The sequence below is a fragment of the Plectropomus leopardus genome, chromosome 21 (genome assembly GCF_026936395.1).
Source record: "Plectropomus leopardus strain MGB_pleo_1.0 chromosome 21, ASM2693639v1, whole genome shotgun sequence".
Taxonomy (NCBI): Eukaryota; Metazoa; Chordata; class Actinopteri; order Perciformes; family Serranidae; genus Plectropomus; species Plectropomus leopardus.
This window is the reverse complement of record NC_142196.1, coordinates 25,621,676-25,648,889: the sequence shown is the minus strand read 5'-3', so window position 1 is coordinate 25,648,889 and position 27,214 is coordinate 25,621,676. Positions and strand designations below refer to the sequence as shown.

General features: G+C 40.2%; 1 protein-coding gene and 1 long non-coding RNA gene across 4 annotated transcripts; both read left to right on the top strand.

Annotated features, from left to right (window-relative positions):
• Positions 1–75: 75 nt before the first annotated feature.
• Positions 76–4,975, top strand: LOC121960360 (uncharacterized). Of its 3 annotated transcripts, none has more exons than XM_042510019.2 (5): positions 76–185; positions 501–764; positions 1,308–3,344; positions 4,267–4,374; positions 4,793–4,975. In XM_042510019.2, the coding sequence occupies exons 2-5, from the start codon at positions 503–505 to the stop codon at positions 4,819–4,821; spliced, it is 2,436 nt and encodes an 811-aa protein (XP_042365953.2). In that variant the 5' UTR covers positions 76–185; positions 501–502; the 3' UTR covers positions 4,822–4,975. The 3 variants fall into 3 exon arrangements, with proteins under 3 accessions (XP_042365953.2, XP_087928324.1, XP_087928325.1); XM_088072198.1 differs by lacking the exon at positions 76–185 and adding an exon at positions 250–407 and having other exon boundaries at positions 484–764; XM_088072199.1 differs by lacking the exon at positions 76–185 and adding an exon at positions 255–407.
• A 4,032-nt stretch (positions 4,976–9,007) lies between these two features.
• LOC148186080 (uncharacterized) lies at positions 9,008–11,364 on the top strand. The gene is made up of 3 exons (XR_015775432.1): positions 9,008–9,071; positions 9,261–9,402; positions 10,809–11,364. It is a non-coding gene; the product is annotated as an uncharacterized LOC148186080 (long non-coding RNA).
• Positions 11,365–27,214: the final 15,850 nt, after the last annotated feature.

The window sequence follows — 27,214 nt, the reverse complement described above, 5'->3', positions numbered from 1 at the left end:
GCTTTGCAAAGATGGTAAAAAAAAAGTAAGATGTGTCACTCTGAGCTGAATATCTGCCACATCAACAAATGATCCTGACAAGCTGTAGTCTGTTTCCTTAATTAAAACCAATCAGCTTCTCATCTTGTAGGTTTAAGTTCTACTCTTTTTCACCTATCTCTGATCTTTTGTCTGTCTTTCCTCAGGTGAGTTGATGCAGCACAGTGGGAGGGAATCAACAGTAAACAAACATTTTTCATTGGTTTTCAAAGAAGGTCACAAAACTCTGATTGGAAATTTCACCTGGGGCCAAAATCGGGCCAATCAGTGCAGCATTTCACAAGTATCCTGACTCCACTCCTTTGATTTCTAATTTAAAACATACTTTGAAGCCTGTGTTGGTGTGTCAGTGGAAATCTTTTTGCTCAGTGAGTGTTTTGTTGTCAGAAAACACACTGAAACCACCTACTATCCTGCAACAAGTTTGCCAAACAATTATTTCAGCTTGCTCTCTTTGTCAGAAATGGAAGCAGCTACGTCTACCTTTCAACATTCCTACGGCCCTCGGGGTCCAAACCCACCATTTGGAGCTCAGCAGGTTCCCCAGGGTCCCCACCAGCCGGCTGCGGGGCCCTCAGCAGCTCCACGTCCTGAGGAGCAGCACCACAAGCCTTTCTTCTACATCCAACCCTCGCAGCCGTACATGCCCGTGCAGAGTGTGCAGTGGCCGGTGCCTGTGCCCATGCCAATGTCCTACAACCCGTACTGTGGGTACCCGGGTTTAGGTGAGTGCCAAGCATCAAATCTTGTGCTTATTGTGGTGCAAATAATGTATTTTGGTGGCGCAATGCTGCATGTTAAATAGCAACAATCACTGCTCTTAAATTTTCTTTGTGTTTTATGTGCCTAACATTTAATCCAAATAGTCCTCATGTAGAGCAAAATACTATCACAGTTTCTACATTTTCAGTACATTTTTTTTCTTTTGAATTTTATCTTTTGTAAATGGATTGGTGCAAATCTGCAGACACTACATACACCAGTTAACCCTTTAAAAACCTGCCTTCAACTGCCTATCACTTTTAAAGCAAAGTAAATTGGTAAATTCCAACACATGAGTCAAAGGTAATGACAAAAATGGCCTTAAAATTAATTTATTATTAATTTATACATTTCTTTATTTAATTCTATTGCTGTTACCTGCCAAGGGACCACAGGTGTATATTAGCAGTCCTGCTAACTCCTGCATTTTTATGTTTGTATTTTACACTGATGTTCATTCATATGCTATGCCCCTTTTAAATATTTTTGTTATTCTGCTATTAAAGGTTACAGTATGCCAGTGATGCCCCACTATCAGCAAAATCCGTACATGGAGCCCCCTGGCTTCGTTGTCCCTCATACTCACCTCCACCTAATGGACTACAGACGCCTGCTGAACCCTCAGTATTATCAGACCATGGCCTACCACTCCCGCAGGTTCCGCTACCAGCACAACAGCCACACCAGAGAAATGACCAGCTCCGAGGTTCAAACTGAGCCGCTGTCTGCCACCCAGAGGACCAGCACTCCTAGTCCAAGTGACGCCGAGGCCTCCAGCGGTCCCCCAGTCTGCAGCCCCGATATCCCAAAGAGTCAGCCGCTTCCACCAACTTCAGCTGTGCAGAATCATGTTCTGGAGCTAAAGGACACGGTGCCATCATCCACCACTACCAGGACGCTGCCGAACGGCAGCTTCGTGATTCAGACGGAGGAGGTGCGGATTGAATGTTGCACCACGCCAGTGGGGCTGCAGCTCCTGCACTCCCGTGAGACCGCAGAAGTGTCCCACAGCTTCTCCCAAGATGCGGTCCAGTGCAGCAGCTCCGTCCTCCAGGGTCGCGTGCTGCAGGACGAGGGACTGTGTCAAGACCAGTTGGAGCAGGCACGCCAGGCTTGTCCTGACATCCTGTTAGTCGGGACACCGAGCAACGGGGAGAAGATCGCTGCAGCTCTGGAGGAGTCGGACCCTGTCACTGGCGACGTTGGATCCCAGATTGTGCCTCATGATGGCGTTCAGGAGACGAATGGAGATAAAGATCCGAATACGACATCCAAGAATGTCCATTTCAAAGTCGTCCGCCTGCCGTTTGACCCTAAGTATCTGGACGAGCTTTGGAAGATGGAATCGACCGTCTGGTCCATAGAGGAAGCTGTCATTCCTTCACCTGACTCGCTGATCCAAAATGGTCTCACAGATTCGCCTGATGAAACCCACGCTGCTGTAGCTGAAGTGCCATCACCAGGAGGAGAAGAGGCTCCTACAGAGGACGTTGTCCCCATGATTGAGATGCCTCCTCTGGTAGAGGGCGAAATGGACGATTTAGTCCCCACTATGGAGCCACCTGCTGATGAGATGGTGTCTGAGACTGATATGAGCCCAGCAATGGATGTTCGTGTTGCAGAGGAATCTACGCACACGGAAGCCCCAAATTTGTTGGATAATTCGCCTCTGAAGGCAGATAGAAACCAACATAGACGAGAAATGAACATCCTGGATCAACAGGACACTTCCTTTGAATCACTGCCAGCCTACCTCCCCTCAACCAGCTGGCTCACAGACTTCGATAACGTCTACTATTGCAAGAAGCTGCCGCCGACTCCCAAAAAGCAGAGCAGACCTCAAAGCAGCCGTGTGTTAGATGTGCCGACCAGAAGACGGAAATTAGACCTAGACTACAAAGAACAACCTACAGTCCGCAAGCCGAAAGAAAGGTACAAACCCAAAGGGAAGGTGGATCGGAGGAGCCTCTCCGACCACGAATGCTGCGTTAACAGAAGTTTTAATGAGAATACATTTGGTTCTTTTGCGTCCAAGAGACTTTGCTCCAGATGTCTGGCGAAGAACGACATCTGCATTTCACTCGATGGTCGCACCTTGAAAAGAAAAGCGGTCCCTTTCCAACAGTGGAACGACTTACCAACGTGTGAAGCCTGCAGATCTCACTCAAAGAAACGACTCATGAGAAAAGGCCCAGATGTCTGCGGCCTTCATCACGACACCGAAGGAGAGTCATCTGAGAACGGCTCCTGTCGCTTGGGCTCAAAATGGAGGCCGGCAGATCATTCCAGGAAACTCAACGATCTCAAGAAGCCACTGGCGTCAAAGCAGAACGTGGATAAATGTCCCGCAGCGATGTACTCGAAGCTGAAAGAGAAGAGCTGTGCGTGCAATGAGCCGCAGCGTCAGACATGGGAGAGGCTGCACCACTGTCCCCACGGCAACGCCATCCGAGAAATGGATGAAAATTGCGCCGTGCCGGTTTCCCTCCAGGACAAGTGCAGGATAATGGACCAGATTTACCTGAAACACAGATGGCAAACTGGTGAGCAAATGGTTTTCACTTCTATATCAGGAGGTTTAACCCTTTACCTCTTAAACTGTGTTAGACCAATCACTAACTCCTGTGTTTCGGCTAAAATCCACTGAAAATAATTTTAAATTCTTTTGGAGATCCAAAACTTTCCAAAGGTGTCTAGAGGGACCTAGGAAACTGTGAGTTACCAGCAATTTAAAAATATATATGTATTATTGAGTGATTTAATGATCTTTTGTGAGTTTTAATTTAAATGCAAACTAGGTCCAGTTCGACTGCATTCCTCGATGGTGTGAACTCTTGCATGTATTTTTATGTTTATTTTTTCAAGTTTTATTGTTGTTTACAAGTCCAATTCAAAATCAGACAACACAACAATAGTATTGATTATTATGTGACCCATCAAGCTCTCTCAAAGAGCCAGCAAGCAAACCAGCAGTAACAACAGTCAAACTGTCCTTAACAAGTTTTTTTTAGTCCTCAAAATGTGTTATTGTGTGTATGTGTATGTGTATTATTATGTTTAAGCAGATTATTTTTGGACTAAATAACTTCTTAAAATGATTTTATCTGTATTCAAGTAGCTGTTGTTGTGAATTTGGTTCTGCAAAAATGTAAACAAGGTGGTTTGTTCTGAAAAACATAAAAAAAATGTTTTGATAATTTCAACCTCTAAAAATATCACAATTCAAAAGTTTTATAATCATTTACAACATTTTGGGCAAAAATCCCATTTTTCCAACTTAGGAAAGTTTCCAAATAGTTTAGATTTCCAACAGAAAGGGTCAAAAAAAGGGTTAAAAAAGGTCAAATGGATTTGAGCAACCTTTACGCGAAACATGGGAGCCATTGATCAGTCCAGCAGAGTTCAGGAGGTTAACGTGCTGCTCTGTAACTGACTTAACTTAACTTGTAACTTCTCACTCGACAGAGAAATCCTGGAAAGCAGTGATTCCTAACGCTGACAGCGACGGCTCCAAGAACGAAGCCAGATCACCTCATTTTAATAAACACAAGAAATCACAGCCACAATCACAAGGTTTGATTTTGGCTTTTGACTTTACTGCACTGTGGAATCGGCTCAACAGAAGTCATGTAAATTAGGATTTACACAGAATACGTGAGCCTCCAATGGCAGGAGAATGAGAATTTAATATGTTGGCCATTTAAAACCTGAGCAAATTAGCTTGATTTCTTTCAAAAACATGGGAAAAGTCAATTGGAAACTTTAAAATAAAAAAAAAAATCAAGGAAAAAGTAAAAAACAACAAACAAAAAATGTAAAGATTTGAAAATGTTCTCCACTTTTTCCTGTAAATTTAGATTTACACCATTACTTAGTCGACAAAACTTGCATGTTCATAATGCTGTTTAAGGGAGAATAGAATTTGTTAAAATATGCACAGAGAAATTACTTAACATTTTGTGTGTAATCTTGATTTTTTTTTTTTCTGCAGGAACTCGTAGAAAAGACACACGATGCTGATTTGCACAAGAGCACAATTCAACAAAGTGAAAAACGCACTTTTTTAAAAAAGATGTACACTTAATCTAAATTATTTTCACCTAAATTAATTGTAAAATAAATCACAATGCTCACTATTTATTGACATGAAAATAAACACAACTTTATAATACTACTTTTGTCCTTTAGTTTCTGTTTTTCCTGTCATGTTTGGGGAGAAAATTTGTGAAAAAAGATGTAGTCATTTGATTTGTCCACTAGATGGAACCATTTATACATTAGTTGTATTGACAAAAGCATACAAAATTAATGCATAAATTGCATAAAACTTAGTCTTACAGTTTTAGATTAAATACATTTAAATGGATGTTTTTCGCAAGAGTCAGTGACCACCTGCAGTCAGACAGTTATTTCCTCATCTAGATGCTGTTGCAGATTCCTTTTTGTGCTTTTCAACAAACCAATTTAATATCTGATGGTTTTCATTTCTGATTTGTACATAATTTATTAAACATGATGCTGTGCTCACATATTTGCACGAGACCTTTTAACCATCAGTGTGATCTCTGAGGACTCAGTGAATGTTGAGGTTTTTATCATCGCGTTCAGGTGAGTCAATGGTGGTCTCTTGGCGGATCAGAGCGGTGACCTTTTGATCACAGAGTGACATGAAGCCTCTAATCTACAGCTTCTCTTTAATAAGGACAGTAACACGACTAAAGAGACCAAATAAAAATGATTAAATTACACCTAATACCTGTGAAAATATCAAATGATCTATTCATTAACAATTCAATTTTAAAGCACCTTCAGCTGCTGTTTTTTCCCCTAATATATATATATATAAGTTTGAATAAGCAAAAATGTAAAGATTAACAACAAACAAAACACCAGAAAAAATGTATAGAAAAGAAAAAATCCAAACTATTAAAAGAAAAAAAAGGGCAAACATTTTAGAGAATATAAGTTGCCAAAACATCTAAAAAAAAAATTAAGAAAATGATACATAAATAATAGACTTAATATATTTTAAAGAAAAATATCACCATTTTTTTTTTTAAAGAAACCAAAAATTCACCAAAAATTTTAAAGGAAAAAAAAACTTTTTGAGGAAAAAATAGCTTAAACTGTTTTTTTTTAAAAAATGCAGGAGTATGATGTGAGCTTCCCACCTGAATCTGACAGTTTTTTTCCCTCCACTTTAGTATGTGTTTCCTTCCCTAATCCTAACCATCAATGCCAGCATGTACGTTTGTTAACGTCCTGGCGTTGGTTGCCATGTGCTTGTGTTGCTAAAACATAACCAAATGCAGTGTAATCCAGCCATTGTGTTGACATCGTTGTAAGCATCTCATAATTTTAGACGCAGAAGGATACCTGGGGCGTAATATGTAGACGCAGAAGTCCACTGCAAAGCAGTAACATGAAGATTTGGGATGAGAACATGTTGATGCATATTTGTATGCTGATGTTGGCGTTTATCGCCTCACAGAGCTGCCAGCGTGACTGTCGACTCTTTTTCTGATTACGTCTGCTAAAACTTGTTAACATTAATAAAAAAAATGTCCACATTATATTGAATTAACAGTCAAAAAGGACGTTATAAGAGTCATAGTGTTGTGTGAAGGCAACTGTGAACTCCATTATTGACCGACACTATGTAACGCCGCTCCCAAAGGGGGAAAAATACACAAATGTATTGAATAAATAATGAATGTTGGTGCAGACCATTAGAGTTTATGCAGTGTTCAGCAGGCCTTTGAGATCAGGTAATGAAACCATTTTTACTGACATTGTTCCAAATGAAACATGTAATGACATGTGCTGCAATAATAGCTTTTCCTGGCTGCAGGGGAGGTAAACACCACGATGTGGAGTGTATGTTTCTGTCGGCTTCACGTGGGAGTCGATGTGTGTGTGTGTGTGTGTGTTTTTCAGGGTCTCACAACAGGCCAACAACAAGCGTTCGCTTTGCTTCCAGATTGCTTTGCTTTCTTCTCGTCACCCTCCGTGGAGAGATCTGCACAGAAAGCCCACACAATGTGCAGCCTTCAAAGGGGAAGAAAGGCCCGCTTTTGTGCATTGTTTGAAACAGAGACGGTCAAAAAAAAAAGCTTTTGCAATTTGAAACAAGCCTTTTAAAGTGATTTCTGGCTATCCGGGACGAGAGGTGCTTTGAAGCTAACAGCGTGCGGTGGGGAGAGGCCAGATGGGATGAGGAAAGTTGCGGCACCGAAGCGCAACACATGATTTCCCCTCAGATTCTTCATTTTAAGGCGGAGATGGACAGCACGGTTTTGACGGTCTCAGAGCTCATATCTAGTCGACTCTTTTCCCGCGCTGCCGTTCCATCTTCATGACGCCTGCATTATGGGTAAATGTGAAGGGTTTCAGCGTGATTGGCTCCCCGAGGGTTTACAGTATGAGCTGGTGGTGGCAGGATATTTCTGTGTGTATCACATAAAGCTGGAGGAGCCACATATATTTCATATAGAAGCACATAAACAGTCGGGGTCTCTGCGGGGGGAGAACTTCCTGCAGTGATGATTTCCCTTTACAGGCTCGACTGTGAGCTGATGTGCTTCAGTGCATGAGCACCGAAACGTCCTCTGAAGGACAGAAAGATGAAGAAAATCCTCAGAAGGAAAGACACTTTTACAGCTTCTCACTTCATAGACTCGAGCATCAGCGCTGCATTTATGAGCTCAGAAAAAAACAACTTTTAATTGCATCTTTAAAAGAAATACAAAATCATCCTCACCCTGTTTTAGAATTTGTGAAGAAAACATTTTCTTTTATGTCTTCACAATGAACAAACAATTAAAAAACAGACTTTTTTGATAAATTACAGTAAAAGGGGGCTGATTTATGCATTTTACACACTTTTCTTTCTTTATTTTTTCGCTAATGTTGGCTGTGTTCATGCATATGGCATACATTTTGGCAAGATCATTTTATTGTCACCTTTTATTATAATTATTTGCTTTTTTGCAATTTGTGGCACATTCCTTTTAAAGTTGCACATTGGCTTTTCCCATTGTTTTTTTAATTTTTTTTTTTTAAAATTAAACCAATTTTCTCATGTTTCAGAGGTTTAAATGCTTGTGAGAGGCATGTGAATGCAGCACAAGAAAACTGATGTCGATTCAGGTGTTAACGGGTTAAAATTACAAATTGCAGTTTACAGTCCTGTTTATGAACTGCTTAAACAAACGTGATAAACAAGCTCACTAGTGAACTTTAGAGGGTTTTTTTTTTTTTTTTAAACTTTGGGCAGAGCTAGGCTAGCGGTTTCCCCCTGTTTCCAGTCATTATGCTAAGCTAGGCTAACTCCAGCTCCAGAGATATGAAATTATTCTGATTATTTTTAACATAGACAGCATGTGCAATCACATATCTGAATATAATATTGCACTGTTTATCTTTTAAGCATTTATAGATGTACAAAAAGCTTCCGCCGACATTGTCTGTGAGTTGTGTTTGTGTGGGTGTGTGTAGCTGCTTGAGATGCCTATAAAAGCAGTGGGAGGTTAAGAGCATCCATTCTGCCTCCTTAACTGTTTAGGAGTGACTCTGTCAGGCTGTCAGGTCGTTTTTTTTCCTGGAGAACGGCGGAAAGTGTGCCACATGGTTCAAGTGTTTTAGAAATGCATCATCAGCCGGCGTCTCCGAGATGACTAAGTGGTACCAGGACACCAGATTACTTTGAGAGGAGAGAGTTTCCTCAAGTGCTTTAGGCTCCTTTTATAGAGAAATAAAATACAACCCTGAATAAAGGTGCAGCGAGAGATTATCACTCCGCTGAAAAGGAGTGTAAGTCAACACCTGAAAAGTGTTTCAGATTTTGATTCATTCGAGGATTTCAAGTGCAGACTCGCCTTTGAATGTTGTGCAAACAAAAACCAAAAACAAACAAACAAAAAAACCTAAAACAACAACAACAACAAAAAACAAAATCTGGAAGGACATCAGCTTTCTTGTGCTGACTTCATATACCTTTCACATGCATTTATTATCAATAAACTCAGGAAAATGTCCAAGTCTTGCTGCTACACAATGTCTTGTTTTGTTGTTTTCCATATTCCCCCAGTGTTTCCTGTTTTATTTTGGTCATTAACCTCATTTTAGATCCACTTCCTGTCAAGTTTCCCTCCTGTGATTGCCTGCCCCGCCCGAATGTGTTGCACCTGTGTCTCATTTTCCAACAGTTTGCTGATGGTCAGTCAGGTGAATTTGCATGTCTAAGTTTGCTAAAATTTGCAGCTTTTGCAGTAAGTTGATGCACTATTTCCAATATTTTGTTGACATGAATTGATTCTAACTCAAAGCGTTGCTGGATTTGGAGATAGGGGTGTTTGTGTATATAACTTAAATTGTCATTTATGTGCATCAGTATTTGTGTGTTACAGTTCAGCACCTGTACTGTCAGATTGTAAAGGTCTCCGTGTCTGCATTATCAGCTCCTCACTTCAGCCGAAGACAAACACCCGGCCCGTGTCCTGACAGCCTGAAGGACATGATGGATGCTTCTTTGAAGGGTCCCTTCTGTCATCCAGACGCCCAATTAGAGTCCGGCTGTGGCCGGCCGCTCTGGACTGAGAGGTAGGAGGGCAGCATCACTCACTCAGCGGACCACACTGACTGTTTGGCAGTTCAGCCCATCGCTCACCTGACGCAGGAACAAAAGCAACTCTGTGAGGCTGGCAGATGCTGTCATCCTCTTGAGAGTACATGCCAGTGCTTTAGCAGACAGTATACACCACTGATACTTAATGTATGGTCCGCGGAAACAAATTTTGCCCCCAAAAGGGTGCTGGGTGGCCCCCAAACCATAAGGTGCCAGTGTGACAGCATCACAATAGAGCTTAGTCATCAAAAAAGGGCCAGTGGAGGACTCTGCATACCCCCCGACAGAGATCCCAGCTAAGCCCCTAACATCCTAAAATCCCAAAAATGTCCTTGAATCGGGGAAATGTTCTAAAATCCTGAAAACATCCTGAAATCCTAGAAATTTCCTAAAATCTTGGAGATGTCAAGAGACCTAGAAATATCCTAAAATTCTGGAAACAACCTCAATTCCTAGAAATGTTCTAAAGCCTAGAAATGGAATGAAATCTTAGAAGCATCCTAAAATCCAAAAAATACCCTAAATTCCTACAAATGATCTAAAATCCATAGAAATGTCCCAAAATCCTATATGTCCTAAAATCAGAGAAATGTCCTGAAATTCAAGAGATGTCCTGAAATCCGAGAAACGCCTCGAAATCCGAGAAATGTCCTAAAATCCGAGAATCTTCTTAAAATCCTAAAAATGTCCTAAAATGTCCCAAAATTCTAAAAACATCCTGCAACCCTAAAAATATCCTGAAATCCTAGAAATGTCCTAAAATCAAAGAGACATCCTAAAATCCCAGATATTTTCTAAAATCCGAGAAACGTCCTAAAATCCTAGAAATGTTCCAAAATCCTAGAAATGTGTGGAGCTGCTGCGACTGGCCCCTGGCCTCCTGTCATTATGCTAAAATGACCCCCGTGCAAAACAAGTATCCCTGGTTTATACCATCTGCAATTTTCATATCTTGTTAAAAGTCCCATTTGTATGTGCAGCATTGCTCAAAAAGCTGCATGTGTGCGTGGTCATTTTTCAGCACAGCGGTGGTCCTGTGAGGCTCAAACACCGTCATGTTCGGGGGTTTGATTTCCTCTCTCTCAGGTGTTTGCACTCAATTAGGCAATAACACGGTGAAGGTCGCGCGGCGCTGTGCTTACTGGCAGCACTCAGCTGCAGCTGCAGGAAATGTAGATCAGGCAGCAGCCACTGAAACACGACCTTGACTGTGTTATTGCTGTTACACACACTCACTGCTTTTACACAGAAGCTGCAAAGTGATGACTGACTGCTTTTGATACAGTATGTGGCCAAAAGTATGTGGACACCTACATTTTTCAACTATATACAAATGTGATTTTAAAATTATGGCTCTTAATCTGCTCTACTCTGCTTTTAGGCTTTCTTCCACATGTTGAAGCCTGACTGCAGGGATTTGCTCCGACAGTGAGATCTACATTGGTTTTTGGTAATGAGGCCTCGGACTGAGTGTTCCAGTTTATCACTAAAGTGTTGGACATGGTCATGGTAAGGGCTCTGGAAAACTGTTTCTTTATGGAGCTGGTTTTGTCATGTTGAAGCAGAAAATGGACAAAGAGAAACTGATGCTAAAAAGTTTGAAGCACACCGTTAGAAAATGCAGGATTTTCCTCACACAACAAAACAAGGACAAAAGTAAACCCCTAAATCTTAATTTATGACTCAGTTAAAGTGTTTGGTGGTGTATTTATCTGCAGACTCTGTCCGGCTTGTATTTTCTTATTCTGGGACGTTTTGGGGCACAGCTTGTGGATAAGGTCAGTGCCAGACTGTAGGCAGCATGCACCCACGAGAGCGATCGCAGATCACAGTAGCAGTGTGGAAAAAATGCAAATATAGTGAACGAGACTGAATCTTGGTGTTGGTTTACACTTTGACTTTTGCTGGTGATACTATTTACAAAGAGTGACTGATGATTCTTGCACAGTAAACCTTAAATGTGGGCTGCAGCAAAAATATTCCCTTAAATCTGAGCTAAGACACCTTTCTGGAGAATTAAAAAAAACCTTAAAAAAAGTATATAGTGTGCCAATGTTTTTTTCCATTGTCTCCAATATGTGTCATTGTTTATGCAATTCCTTGTCACTTTTTTTTTATGCCAATTATCCCTTGGGCGCCATGAAAAACGCCTGTCTGACATCCATATGCTGCATTTCTCAGGCGTCTATTCTAACAAAACATGTTTAAAAGTGGCAAAATTTGTCTGCTTCAGCTAGCCATACACCGGTTCTGTATGCCCACTTTCTAATCTGACGCTGTCCAGCTGTGCTCTGGTTGGACGTGGAAGGTGGTTTTTGGCATTACGCTCGTACGCCAAAAACACTGATGGAGCAGCTCTATTTGACCAGTTCAGAGTGAGAACGAGCTGAGGCTACAGGCTACAACAAGGCTAAAAACATGGCGCTAGTGACGTTTTTTCAAAACAACTTGGCATGTTTGGGCTTCAGGACACTTGGTCACCATTAGCTTTAATTGTTTGGGAAATTAGTGCAATTCCCTGTGAAACTCAGGCAGTGTTTTGTGGACTATAAAACTTCACCCAGCTTTCCTTTGGCATGAGTTTGAGTAGATAATGACTGATTTTCAGTTTGGGTTTTGGGTATCCTTTAAGTTTCACGAAGTCTCCACTGGATGAGGTCACTGTCTCGACACAAGAGGGAAATTAGGAATCAAAAACCTCGTCTTTCCTAAGATCATCATTATTTTCAGAACATTCACAACGAGTGTTTACTGAGAAGGTCAGATTCAGACGGCGGTGCCGCTCGGCTGCTCATGAGCTCCACACGTTAAATGTCAAGGGTGCATCTTTTTGTTTTGTCCCCCCATCGTCGGGATAATTCACACTATCACGCAGCTCTTAGCCTGAGGAGTGCTGCCCTCTCGGATTCATCAGAACAACAACACGGAGAAATCCTGTCTGCTCCGTCCTCTGCGACACTAACACAAAGCGCAGCTTGGCCTTGCCGGATATTGAGTCAGTGTACTGTGAAAAGGAATATGGTGTAAGGTCTCTGGGCGTCGTGTACTGTAATGGCTGCAAGCCCAGAGGGAGGCAGAAGCCGCAAAGTTCAGCGTGTCCACTTGTTAGCTGTAAAACAGGTCCGTCACACAGCCGAGGCTGCGGGCTCAGCATTTCTCCGCCGCCGAGGTGACGCCAGATACATCAGCTCATGCTCAGCGCTCTTAATACCTGGGGCTTTTGCTCTTTAATGTCTTTCACTTGACAAATGACCTGTGTTTGTAAAGTGCACATCGAAGGCCTCGGGACTTGAGGAGCGGCCAGCGGCGGTGAACCCTGAGAGAATAGACAGGTTTCTATGGGAAGTGAGAGAAGCTACTCAGAGAAAAGGAGGATTTAATGGAGCAGATTTTATATCCAGCACAGTCGCTTGAGGAAAATGTTGGCAATTTACGTTTCTGCAAACCACGGATACGTTACATTTACATGATTAATAAGTATTATATAAATGTTTATTAAGTGAAGTAGTATATGAGGTGACTTTTCATGCAGAGGACAGAATTGAGGATGAGGAAGGCACCAAACACGCACCAAACACGTTTTTTGTCTTTAAAGGGACAAAAAATGTTTAAAATGATACTAAATGACTATAAAGAGACAAAAAACAACCTCAAAAATGACTTCAGAGGGACAAAAAACAACCTCAAAGAGACAGAATGACTACAAAGAGACACATAACAACCTCAAAGATACAAAATGACTACAAGGAGACAAAAGAACAATCTCAAACATGACTTAATAGACTCAAAATCACCTCAAAGAGACACAAAATGACTACAAAAAGACAAAAACCAATGTCAGAGAGATAAAAAAATGACTACAAAGAGACAAAACGACAACCTCAAAAATGACTTTAAAGAGACAAAATATATCAGTGACACATCAAAGAGACATTAAAGAGCAATAAAAACTGGCTAAATCACCATAAAAAGTTGTAGTGGGACCTTTTACATGTCTGTGCCCAGGTGCCCAAAGTCTCATAGTCTTCCCATTCGTTGGGGGATGTTCATGTATTTGTCATTAACAGTTCACACTGGGGTGTGAATTGGTCTTTGCAGGTGTGGCTCTTGCAGATCTTGGAGGATCAAAGGTGGTCTGGTTTGGAGGTCTCCTCATCGTGATTGTGGCTGTTTGGTTATAAATCTCCATTATGTCTTGTTTGCCAGCATTCGCTTATGAAACACATGAATTTATCATAAACAGGACATTCTTGCTTTCTCAGTATTTAACCAAAGTCTAAACCCAGTCACACGTGGAGCTCGGAGCACAAACCCCGATCATTGCTTTTCAGCACTTTCTCTAATGGAAGTGAACCTGCTCCTGACAGCAAGCGTGTATCCTTCAAAACATATTTGGTGAAGCAAATAGAAGGACACACGCGTAATTTCCAGGAGACGGGGTTGGTGTGGCAGCATGACTCTGCTCCAGCGGAGCGCTAAGAGTCACGCGTTGAAATCGACATTCAAAATCAAATGACTTCCACATCAATTCTCCAGAGTGATGTGTGTCTGTGTGAAGTGGCACTAATCTGGGAAGTAGGTAGAAGTAAACAAGCTGCCGCTCCTGCAGCGGCATCTCATTTGCAAAATCACTGCTGCATGTGTAAAGAAGTTCACTTCTTAATCACTTCTTGAAGAAATACTGAAATATACTCAGCATAATGTTGTTTTAGTAGTCATCATGTACAATTCATTATATTTTGCTACTGGTAAAAGAAAAAGAAGTATAAATTTCAGGTACTTTACTGCTTTACACCCTATATTTCATTGTACATTTTACTGCCCTGCGTTTGTCTGACAGTTTTAGTTACTTCATAAATAAACATCGTTGCATTAAAAACATAAGAGTGGTTTATAAAATATGATGTTTTGTAATAACAGCTGCAACAATAAGATGAGTAACCAATCAGTCAACTCACTAAAAATTAAATTACAGCTATTTTGATATACATATAAGTCATATTCTGTTTTTCTTTTAGTCATTTGGAGTTTTGGGGTGTCAAAGAAGAATGAGCAACTTGGCAAAAAATGTCAAGCTTGTTGCATTTGCAAGACGTCTGTAAAAGCTGACAAAAAAAAAGACCTAAAAATTAGTTAGAAAAAAATTGGAAAATTAAAAATTTATAGGGAAAAAAGCAAAAAAACTATATGGGACAACCATATATTTAAAATGTCATTATAGAAAAAAAAATATACATTTTTTAAAGATTTTAAAGATTTTATTCTATTTTGAATTTTTAAAAATTCTTAAAAAACCCCAACAAATTTCCTTTCTTTTCTTATTTTCCAGTATATGTATTTTTTTGGTTACCATGTCTTGATAGATTGCTCATTGCTTTCTAGCTTTCTATTCATGTTTTCCCCATATTTTCAGTTAATTTTCTTGTTCCTTTTAAAAAAATAAAAAATAAATAAATTAATTAAATAAAAAAAAAAAAAACTAATTTACTTCTATTTTTTGGACCATGTCTTGTTAAGTTGCTTATTGCTTTCTACCCATGTTTTTCCTCTTATTTTTCAGGTAATTTTCTTGTTCCTTTTGTGGCAGTATAGAGACCTGTGGGTGAGCAACACCACGACCAACCACCAGAGGCGCACCCTCCTGTAAAAGGGGCCGATCCCTCCCTGCCAGCTCTCTCTCGCTGCTCCTGACGGTTACGTCACTTCCGGGTCGGACCTTTGCGCTTGGACAGGTAACGCGGTTCGTCTGCTCACCTGCTGCTCTCGGCTCATGTGGCCGGGAGCTAATGTTTGTGTGTCATGCAGAGACTCCTGTGTGTGTGTGTCACCTGGATGGCCTGCTGCGGTGAGTTTCTCTCCCTCTCTGTAAACTGCTGGTCATGACCGCGGCTAACAGGTGCGTGATTGTAGGTGAACGCCAGCAGCTGCGCGATCCTCCCCCTCCTCCTCTGCTGCGTCATACCCAGCCGGCCCTGCTAACCCGTATGTAGCCTCCCGCAGTCCTAATTATTATAAGCACGTGTGAATGTGTAGATGATGATTTGTCGGGTCCTCAGATTCCAGCTGCCGCGTGGGTGAGCGTCAGCTGCCCAACGGTGCGCGAGTGACGTCAGCATCAGCTGATCGGGTGCGGTGGGTTTAAAGCGACACATCGCCACAGCTGCAGGGGGCGCTGCTGTTTGTCTTCCCGCTGCTGCTTTTCTTGCTGCTTTTGACCGCTGCTGCTTTTCTTGCTGCTTTGTCTTCCCGCTGCTGCTTTTTACCGCTGCTGCTTTTCTTGCTGCTTTTGGCCGCTGCTGCTTGTCTTACCGCTGCTTTGTTTGCAGCTTTGCTTTGTTTTACCGCTGCTGCTTTGTCCTTGTTTTAGGTGCTGCTTTGTCCTTGTTTTAGGTGCTGCTTTTGGTGCTATGCGTTCTGTTTTTGCTTTTCCTGTTTTTCTTTGCTTCTGCACCAAGGTTTTAATCACCATTAATTCACCCATTTTAATGTAGTGATTGAATAGTGGGGTTAGATCCCTCCACACATTTGTTTGTTTCGTTTGTTTTTGTTCTCATCAGTTACTTATTTAGTTTCTCTGCCTGTTTGCCTAATTTGTGATCTAATTTGTTCGGTTTTGATATTTTGGTTGGGCAGAGGGTTATTCTTTCAGTATTTGTCTTTATTTCTTTCATTTGTGGTTGGTAGTTTGTATTCTTTAGTTTCTGATTTGTATATAAGTTTTGGATATTTCTGTTCGTTGAATTTTGTTGCGACCCCACTAATTTTCTTTTGTTTTCCTCTTTAGTTGCTGAGGTCCGGTGGTGGTGGTGGTGACCTGGTGGTGGGGTTCTCCAGGGTTCTGGGTTTCCTCACCGAGTGTGTGCTGTGTGTTGACTGTCAGGTGTGTTTGGGTGTTTATATTTTTGGTTGGGGATTCTCCGCATCAGTCAGTAGCCCACGCACCCCGGTAAGCCTCAGCTTTAAGTTAGTTCCCCCCGTTGGTTTGTCCCTGTGTGAATGGTGTTTTTAGTGTTTTAAATCGATTGTTAAAATAAAGGATGCTTATTTGAACGGAACCGTGTCTACTCTGCCTTGAGTAAAACGAACTGCGTGCCTTAAAGGTGAAATTGGTTTAAAACTAATTCCTGGGGTGAAATTCCCCAGGTGGCGTTGTTGGCAACAATATTGTTGAAGTGTACAATCTGACCAAAAACTCTTATACTCTCACCCCCGTCTCTCGCCACACTTAAAAAAAAAAAAAAAAGAACTAATTTACTACTAATTTTTGGACCATGCCTTGTTAAGCTGCTCATTGCTTTCCCATGTTTTTGAAATAAGTCAAACCAATCTGCTGAAAGTTCATTTCTTAACTTAAGTGGCAGAAATGTGCTTCCATACCTTGCAAATCTCTTTGGGTGGAAAAAAAAAGAGAGAAAGCAAACAAAAACAATATATTCAGCTCATGCACGGAAACTGATCAGCAGCACTATGCAGATTCTACCTGTTTGCAGAGCTGAATATTGAGCAGCAGCAGACAGTAAAAGATCTGCCTGCAAATAAAGAGACATGCTCAGCTGCTAAAAGAGGCATTCAGCTGCAGGCTCTGCTGCGGAAATAATCATCCACACCATTAATGTCACAATATTTACTTGTTGAGAAATCAGCTCAGATGAGACTCTGTGAGCAGCAGAGTTGTTTTCCGGGGTTGAAGGTAATCAGCACGACGTTTGGGGCTTTTCAGTCTCAGCTCTGCAGAGGGACGGGCCCAAACTCAGGGCGTTTTCCCCAAACAAACACAGCGGGGGAATGCCAATGACGGCCAATCCAGGAAGAGGGAGATTGCAAACACATGTAGAGGGAGTGGGTGGGGGTGTGGGGGGCCTCGGAGGGCACGAAAGGAACGCTGTGTTCCCCTCCAGGCCTAATTGCCATGAAACATGTACCAGATGTGGCCATCAGAGGCTGAGTGTTCATTTGCAGAAAAGGATTAAAGCAGAGCAAACAATAACATGCAGGATGAAGCAATGAGCTAATCCTGCTTATGTAACGTGGTGGAGTGCTGCAGAGGACACACACACACACACACACACACACACACACACACACACACACACACACACACACACACACACACACACACACCTTTCTGCAACTGATGCTACTTCAGGTTGGTTTCCATGAACCCTTTGATATTTGTTTGACTTCTTTAAAAAAACATCGTGAGAAGGCGACAAGTAACTTAACAAGACAGGGTCCGAAAATGAGCAAAAAAATATATAAAAAAGAAACTAAAATAAAAATGCATAAAAAACTTCTAAAAAGTGCTGAAAATAAAAATCTTTTTTTATTATATATCTTAGTTGTTTTTCTATGACATAATTTCAAATAAAGAATAATTACAATTAATATTAATTATTAATAATTACAAATATAGTTTTCAGGACATGTTTCCAATTTTTGAGGTATAATTTCCTAATAATCCAGCCCCTCTGTTACGAAACAAATTTTTAGGTCATTTTCTTGTCGCCTTTTACTAATTTCTTGCAATTTGTGGGGAATTTCTTGCCAAGTTGGTCATTTCCCCCCTTCCCCATGTTTTAGAAATTACATATGAATTACATATAAATATATATTAATTATATAAATTATATATGTATATATTATTATGTAAAATATGCATATATTTGAAATCATTTTATAGAATTATTAAATTTTAAGCACCATTTTCAAGTCGTTTTGCAGTTTTTTTTTTTTAACTTTCCCATTTTTTATTTATTTTTTTTCAATTTTCTTGTACTAATTTTTTCATCATGTCTTCTTAGGTTCCTCATTTTTTTCTTCCCATGTCTTTTATAAAAAAATCTGTCCAATTTGTGTCCGAGAGTTAATATCTTGATCCTAAAATGAACACGTGACTTCAAACCTTCACCGTTGTGTTATAAAACCCTCATTCTTCAATTATATATTATGAGGCAACAAACTGCTGCTCAGCCTTCATGCTGTCAGATACCAGAGTGTCGTCTTTCAGCTGAGCCCTCTTTGTGCTTCTCCTGTGATAAGCTCTGTTAAATTTCACTGAAGATGATGAAACTGAAGCACAGATGGCGTGAAAGCTTCTACCATGTGGTCTGCGAAGAGAATTACACAGAAAACTCTTCCCAGACTTTTTTTTTAAGATTCGTGCTGCGAACAATAGTGCCAGCCTCGATAACTTCCACAACACTTTTCACAACCTAATTAAATCTGCGATACTCAAACCCTCAGATGGTTTATCTCGCTGAAGCTTCTTCTCTCAGCTGATGCAAAGCGTCCAAGCAGGAATACGCAACTTATTTCGCTTAGGGGCCACTTTTACAAAATAACCGGAGTCCAGGGGCCAATCAGAGCAGCACCATACATGTTTCGAGGATTTTGACTTTTTTTTTTTAGGATTTGAGGACATTTTTATGATTTTAGGAAGTTTCTAAGATTTTAGCACATTTCAAGGATTTTTTGAACATTTCTAGGATTTTAGCACATTTAGGGCATATCAATGATTTTAGGACAGGATTTCATGACATTTCTAAGATTTTCGGCAATTTCCAGGATTTCAGGACATTTCTACGATATAGGAAGTTTCTAAGATTTTAGGGCTTTTAGGGCATCTCTAGGATTTTAGGACATTTCTAAGATTTCATGACATTTCTAAGATTTTCAGACATTTCCAGGATTTTCAGACATTTCCAGGGTTTTAGGACATTTTTAGGATATAGGAAGTTCATTGGACTTTAGGACATTTCATGGGTTTTTGGACATTAGAGCTTAGTCAGGACCTTTGTCTGAGGATAAACAAACTCCATTTTGATGCTTTTTGTGATTCTGGCACCTTATGTATACTAAAAGTACAAAAACAATTCCCACTGTGAATCACTTTATTTCTATGTGAATAAGAAAATTGTTGGGCACTCTATCAGTGGCCAGATTTGGGTTGTAGTAAGTATCCCCGGTCTGATGCAAAGGTTTCAGGTGAAGCTGACTGTTAAGGTAAACTCTCTGAATTTAACGCTTTTCCCACAAAATTAGCTGATCCCTTTAACTGCGATGAATAAAAGTCAACAGAGAGGAAAAACTTGATCTCCCGCCTGCTTTTTTGGGGCCTGTTTATGCAAGATATGGAGTCTTTTTTTCCCCCAAGGCGGGCTCCGATAATCCCTCATGGATAGGAAATATCTGACCCAGCCACTGATTTCTGGAGACCCCGCTGCGCCTCCATCATGGATTAGTGGAGCTGAATTGGAATCAGAGGTAGAGGAGGAGATGGAGCCGATGGGCAGAGGCGCCATCCAGGTGTGAAAGTGCACAAATTCACTGTCATGGTTTGGTTCATCTCAAAAATGCATGAAATTTCTCCCTGGATATCGGCTCATAACAAGGTCATTAGACCTCTGGGTGTTGCAGGAGGCTGTGCAGAAATTTCCAAAAACCTCTGCACAAGGGGATGCAGTATATGTGTGTGTGTGTGTGTGGGGGGCGCAGTTTCTATGTATACAGTATATAATATATTCATCCATCTCCACTTAGTATTAGAATTGAAGGTCAGCCTTCTGAAATAAGAAGCGGTCGGCCTCAAAATTCAATTTCTGCTTCATTTCCAGGCTGCGACAGAGATGTTAATGCAGCCTCCTATATACTCGGTTCATTTTATACACTGCACATGGGCGCCTGCTGACATGTAGCCACCAAAGACCCCCCTCCCCCAAAGACGGCGTCCAACTTTGCACCGTGCCAACTAAATTAGTGAGAGATCATTGATCAACCCACAGCCTGCAAAAGATGAGAGAATTAATTAGACAGGGAGAGACAGTGAGAAAGATGAGTGGAAAAGGAGGAGAGATAAGAGGGAGAGGATATTTGGCAGAGAGACAAAGATGGAGAGACAAAGTGAGACAGAATGAGTGGAAATATGTACTGAAGCGTGGAGGAAGTGTGTGTCTGCAGAGTGAGATACAGCCGGCTGGTGACAGACAGAAACTGTGTGGATTTACAGCTTTTTAAAAGACTCCCGCAGTCACTCGCTTAATGGTGTTGTTTCATGTAGTGAGCTGCTTTGGGTTCGCTGATATCTTTCCAATTGGCAGAATAAATGATGGCATTGTATGTTTCTTCAAATTATGGATATGATACATTTGTACATTTCATATGCAGCAAATATGTTGCAACTTTATGTTTCAGTTTTCAATTTTATGTTGTGACAGCACTGTAGTTAATGTGATTAGTTTGGGGACAAAATCCTCTTAGTTAGGTGTTTGAAAACATCTCATATTGGCTTGAAATACACAGTTTGTTCACCACAAATACAACTGAAAATGTCCCAACATCTCCCTAAATGTCTGGTTTTATTGTCTCAAACAAGGATGGAAATGTCCTGATGTGACGTTCAAACATGTCAGATTTTGTCATCATAAATGTGACTGAGTGGGGTTGAAAATTCCCGGGTTTGGCACTACAAACAAATTCATTAGCAATACATGGTTTATCTATGTAAACACAGCTGCAAAAACCCCAAAATGTCATTTTTAAATCATTTTTGTCAACACAAACCTGGCCAGAAATGTCCCGATATTTAAAAAAAAAACCAACCCAGTTTTGTTGCCACAAACACAGCTGGAAATGTTCAGATATCTCGTTAAACATACCTAGTTTTATTGCCACAAACATGGCTGCAAATTTCCCAGTGTGGCAGCAAAACATCTTTGTTTTGTGACAACAAATTTTGCTGCACCTCGTCCAAAAAAACCCATTCCTTGCTACAAACATACAAATCCCTGCTAACGTCGCCACTAAAACAGCTGGAAATGTCTCGATATTTCATTAAAAACAGCTGATTTTGTTACTTCAAACACTGAAATTGAAAACGTTTTGTTGATCTTGAACAGATTTCTGCCGTTGGTTTCTGCAAACCACAAATGTAAAATTCATGTGTTTCATACGTTGAAACCTCCATTTCTTCACATTTCAATTTTATGTCATGACAACATCGCGCTAAACATGGACAAACAATATCTGGTTTTCATTATGAAAAGATCATGTTTTCTCTTAAAATAATCTGTTTTGTAGCCACAAAGACATGTCTCGACATCTCATTTAAAAACACTTACTTTTGTTGGTCTCAAACAGTGACCAGATTTAGGAAAAACTAAAGCACGGATACAGATTGTAAATGTATGAGATATGTTTATTTAAAGGAGGGAAGAAGCTACATATTCCAACCTTAAAGAGATTCAGTCATTAATTTGCACCTCGCCAACTTTGGATTCGGCGTAGAGGTGTGTTTGATGTGACCTCTGCTGAAATATTCTCCTGAATTTATTTCAACTTTGCTTCAAACACAAAGACGCTGTGAGCCGTCCTGCAGGTTTAAACTCACAGAGCTGTAAGTTACTGATGTGATTAAAGAGATCGCTCTAAATGCTAACGAATAAGCAAACAAGGAGAGGCTGTTTCATCTGTAATTCCCTGTAATCGAAGAGATTCACAGCACAATTTAATTCCCTTTTCCCACTTCTTATTTACTGAGTAAGTAAACTTTATTTAAAAAGAACTTTTCAAGAGAGGATTTGCAGAGTTGAGAGAATGAAGTAAAAGAGACACAGCAAAAACTACTAAATATTTGATTTAAACCCAGAGAAGCTAAAAAAAACTACTGAGATTTGGAATAAAAACTAATATTTGAGGCTCACAATTTGATCAAGACTACAGTCTACAGCCTGTTAGCAGCTCTGAGAGGCTGTACTGAGCTACAGCACGGCTTAAAATGCACACAGTGATAATGTAATCATGCAGGTGTAATGTTTACCATGTAGCAATAAACAGAAAGTGCAGCCGATGCTGTTGGAAAGGCCAATTTATTATTTTGAGTTTTGTGAAGGGTCTTGTGGGTCAACTTCCAAGCTTCTAAAACTGCCAATTTAATCTTTGAGATAATTTGTGGCAATTCCTCATAGTTTCCTGTGCTGCGTAAAATTTCACGTGAAATTTCGTCTAACTGCACAATTTCAGCCCCGTTGTTAAAGGAAAATGTTGCCATTGTAAGTTTGCAAATCACAAATATGTTACTTTTGTATATATATTTTTGGTGAACCTTTGCAGCATTTTTCACTGGTGTCTGTGACACCGAACTTGAGTGTTTTTGGTAGCATGGCACTTTCAACATGTTCTCATCTTAAGTCATTACAGGTATCAGGGTCCTGCGCCAAAAGTACTGTAAAAGTGGTTGTATTTGACGGCATTTGAGCCACAAAATCAAGGTGTTTTCATGATTTCTGAGTGACTTTTGTGCCACCAAACATGGGTGTTTTAAGCCAAAACATAATCTTTTTTTTTTTTTTTTTACCATAACCAAGTGGTTTTAGAGCTTAGACCATACCACATGTTAACTACAGCACTGTTGAAATGTTAAGTTTAAACATATCTGCTATAAAACAATGTACAAATGTAGTTTGCAGAAATGTGCAATGCCAACATTTTTCTTTTCAGTTTGGTTGGGATTTTACGGCACAGGTCACTAATGAAAACCCCACTTCAAATGCAGTTTAGTCTGGTATTTATATATTTAGACATTTCGCACAAAATTACAAATTCAACCTCTGAGAGGAAAAGTCAGCGAGATCACTAAAGTCAGAGGGCTTCATCTTCTGGGAAAATGAATGTTTCATTTTAATCTCTTGAAATTTTTTCGTCTGGTTCAAAGCAATGACCTGACTGATCCACAGAGACATGTGTGGTTAAAAATACAGATGCCAGAACAGCTGTGTGAACACATGAAGAAGAAGTCGACCTCTGGTGTTTTCCGCCGCCGGCGTGGAGCTGCAGTTTAAACCGATTGTTGCTTCTGTAAAGTGATGACTCTCATTCACAAACATTCATCTGAGAGCAGAGACTGCAGGGGAGCGGGGTCAGCCCAGAGCCTTTTTTTTTATATACCTGCGATAAACTCAATCTCACGTCAGAGTGTATCCAATTATACAGCCTCGCCGGCCGCATTCACAACGAGGTCACCTTAACTCCTATCTCCTCCTCATCAGACGCAGGTTGAAAGGGGGATTTGATTGGGTGATAGTGGTTGTGGCGGAGGTATATCAGCTAAATTTTCATCAGCACCCTTTTTTCCCATCTTTTTGGAGAGAAACGCTTCGGGGCTGAAAAAGGGGCCAGGGGAGTCTTGCCAATTGGAGTGTGAAGTGAAGTCGGCGGTCAGGTGGTCAGCTGAGGGATGAGTCAGCAGATGCCTTATCACTTTTCAGCCTGTTTGTGCGTCTGCTGCAGGTTTTTGCATGCATACTTGTGTTTTTTCACCTTGGAACAAATGAAGCGTGAATAAACTGATAAACTGCGGTTCACCCTTTCAAATGTGGATTGACGTCGGTTTTCCTGTGCTTTGTACAGATGCCTTCACAATCGTTTAAACTTTCTAAACTGGTTTTGCTTTTTTTTGAAAACATGGAGAAAGAAAGCAATGAGCAGTTTGAAGTATTCTGCAAATTGCAAGATATTGGTAGTTTTGGATTTTTTTTAAAGAAGATTGGGAGAATGTAATATATATATATAATTATCATATATTTAAAAAGAATTATTATTTTTAGGAATTTTTTTAAATTTATTTTTGGTACTTTTTATTTTTATTTTTTTGCTAATTTTTGAGCCATTTCTTAAATTTCTTATTGTTTTTGAAAACAATTGAGGCAATTTGCTCAGATTTCAAAGGTTTAAAATATAAACTAAAGCAACCAGTGTCACCGTGAACCAGACGCTACAGCAGTTTCTTATAAAGGGTCATACAGCGAGTGATGATTTAGTGAGACATTACTCTTGATCCTCTTATCCTCCACTCATCTCGAAGCTGAAGGCTTTTTTGCAGGGCTACAACCCCTAGCAGCAGGTTACTCTGCAGATTAAATGTTCAGCGTATGCATTCAATACATTAGCAAAAGTTTAAGGTTATTTCCAGTGTTTAGAATAAGCCATAGCTGGTAAAGTAGCTATATATAAAAAGTGTTCAAAGTTAAATGTAATCAGTTGAAGTGATACATTTCTCAGTGCGTGCCAAATCAACAAGTTTTAATCCTAAATTCACATGTTGCTGCTTTGAAGTGGGCATTTTATGCTCTAGGTTTATATTTTTGGATAGTTTTCGTGTAAACTTTTTACCATTTTCTTGCTTATATTTGGGACATTGTTTTGTTAATTTGCTCATCTCCTCTTGTTTTTGATCATTTTTTTGTAAACCTTTTACTGTTTTCTTGCTTATTTTGCTCTTAATCTTGCTTCTTAATCTTCTCCTGTTTAATAAATCAAGCCAGTTTGCTCAAATTTCGAAGGGTTAACTGTCTCTTGTAACCTAAACCCACAACCCACATACAGCAGACGCAGAAAAATACCTAGAGCCTAAAATGCAGAAGTCCGCTTCAAAGCAGCAACATGTGACAGTTTGGGATGAAAACGTGTTGATTTAGCATCACATTAAAGGAGATAAAGAAGCTCTGCGTTTAATTTAAAACACTTGATGTCATAAAAGTTATTCTTGCTTCAGCATTTTCTGACCTTGGGCAGAGTCGGCTGACCTGCTGCACTTATAATAGAAGAGAATTAATGCAGTCATATTTCATCTGTGGACTTTTACATTTTTACGGGATCTAATGGCTCAAACTGGGAGTATCACCTCGTGGATTTACAGCCGTCTTTTCTCTAAGAGTCCAGTCTTCAGAATTAAATGTTGGTTTTGTACGTTTGTGCAAACCACACGTTAAATTTTATAAGTATGTTATCAAAATTTCTAAAGCAACCAAGTTTGGATTAAGCGTATATGAGCTGTGTTTCTCACCATGCCGGTCAAACGGCTGTTTGAGACCAAAAAACAACCAAACTGGATATTTTTAACAACAGATTGCAACATTTCCAGCTGCGTTTGTTGTGACAAACCTGGGTGTTTTTTAAGGGCACATTTCCGGTAGTATTTGTGGCGACCAAACCGGGAATCTTAAGCAAAAACATGCAACAAGATGTTTTCCAAACCATAATCAAGCACTTTATGTTTTTAAACCTAACCACATAATTACCTCTTCAGTAGAGGTTACATAAACTCATTGTTATGATACGCAGAAAGTTTAAACCAGCACCACAATGCTTTTATTTTGAATTGTAGTGAGTCCCTTTAAATAATGCCATTCTTTATTTAACCCTTAGGGCCCACTTTAATATTACACACATATGTATCACCCTGTGCACAAAATGCACTTTTCAAAATATAGCTTTAAAAAAAGTTAGTGAGTGAGTTAGTTTTTTAACCATCAGTCCTAATCATAAATATCAAATATTCATTAATTTTCAGAATTTTAAACCATTTAAATGCTAGGTTTTTGTCATGATGTCACTATGTTTTTAGATGAAAAAAAACTAACACAAAAAATTATTTAAAAAAACCCAAACTACATGCAAAGTAGAGTTTTTTATTATCACAGCCTGGGATATGTGAAAGATTTGCAGCAACATTAATTTTGACAGTGCACGTAGTGGAAAAAGCATGTACCCAGAAATAATACAATGCTTGTTTTTATGCTTTGATGGCTGTGGGATCAAAAATGTCAGTTTGAATGGGTTTCAATGGAGCATTTTTTGACCTTAACAGTCTGAATCTAACTATTTCGTTTCCACGGTGTATTTTAGACTTATTGTAGGAGCTGAGCTGCAAATTCCAAGACTACACAAAAATACACAATGTTGCCAAAACAGCCAAACTTATCAAAAAAAATAAGGAATGAAAAGTGCATAAAACAGTCCCTAAGGGTTAATCAGGCCTCAGAAACATGTTTCAGCGCGTTTGAGCTTCGTTGAGTTAAACGCTTATATTGTTTTGAGAAAACTCATCTCCTGATAAGAGCGAGCAGAGAACATGAGTGTGCACACCCTCTGCGGCAGCTCAGATCATAAAACAAAGAGGACCGGTGATTCACACAAGGTCAGCCTCTGCCCTCAGGTCCCTCTGACTGTAAATCACTCTCGATATGAGCGGCAGCCAAATGCTTAAAATGTAAATGTCCTCATCATGGTGGCTGAACCCGGTGCCAGGCCTGCGGGGGCCGATCGCTCTGCAGGCCGCGGCAGCGCCGGAGTGGAATTGGCAGGGAGCAGATGGGGGGACGGAGCAGATCCCTCTGATGAGCCACCGAGAGAGGTTCACTGATTACACTAATTTAACGGATGACTTTAATTTCAGTCGGCTGGATTCGCGAATCAGGACGAATGGTTGATGTTGTACAGTTACTGTTTTTCTGTGTTTGTGTGCAGCTGCCTGACTTTACCTCTGTGTCCTTTTTTCATCTCTTTGTGTTCACGCTGCTGATCTAATGTAGATTATATGGAAGGTATGATGCATGCTCTCAGCAGCGAGGTACTTGTACTTGTATTTCAATTTTGTACTTCTACTCCACTTCATCTCAAAGGTTAATATTATACCTTTAACTGCGTTACATTTGTCTGAAAGCTTTAGTTACTTTGCCTTTTTTTAAATCCTCTTCCTGTCTGGTGAAAACCAGCGCGTTCGTAAGTCATCAAAAACAAACGCTTTGCTTCCAAAATCTCACACGACTCGTCTCATTTATCCAAGTTTGCACTCAGTACTTCCCAAACAGCTCGTTCTCATTCTGAAGTCGTCAAAAACGGCTGCTTTTGCAGTGCTTTTGGCGTAAGATCAGGACACCAACAACCACCTGTCTTGTCTGTATGATACGCCGCTGAACGTTGTCGGCTGAGAATACGGCCGTACAGAACCGG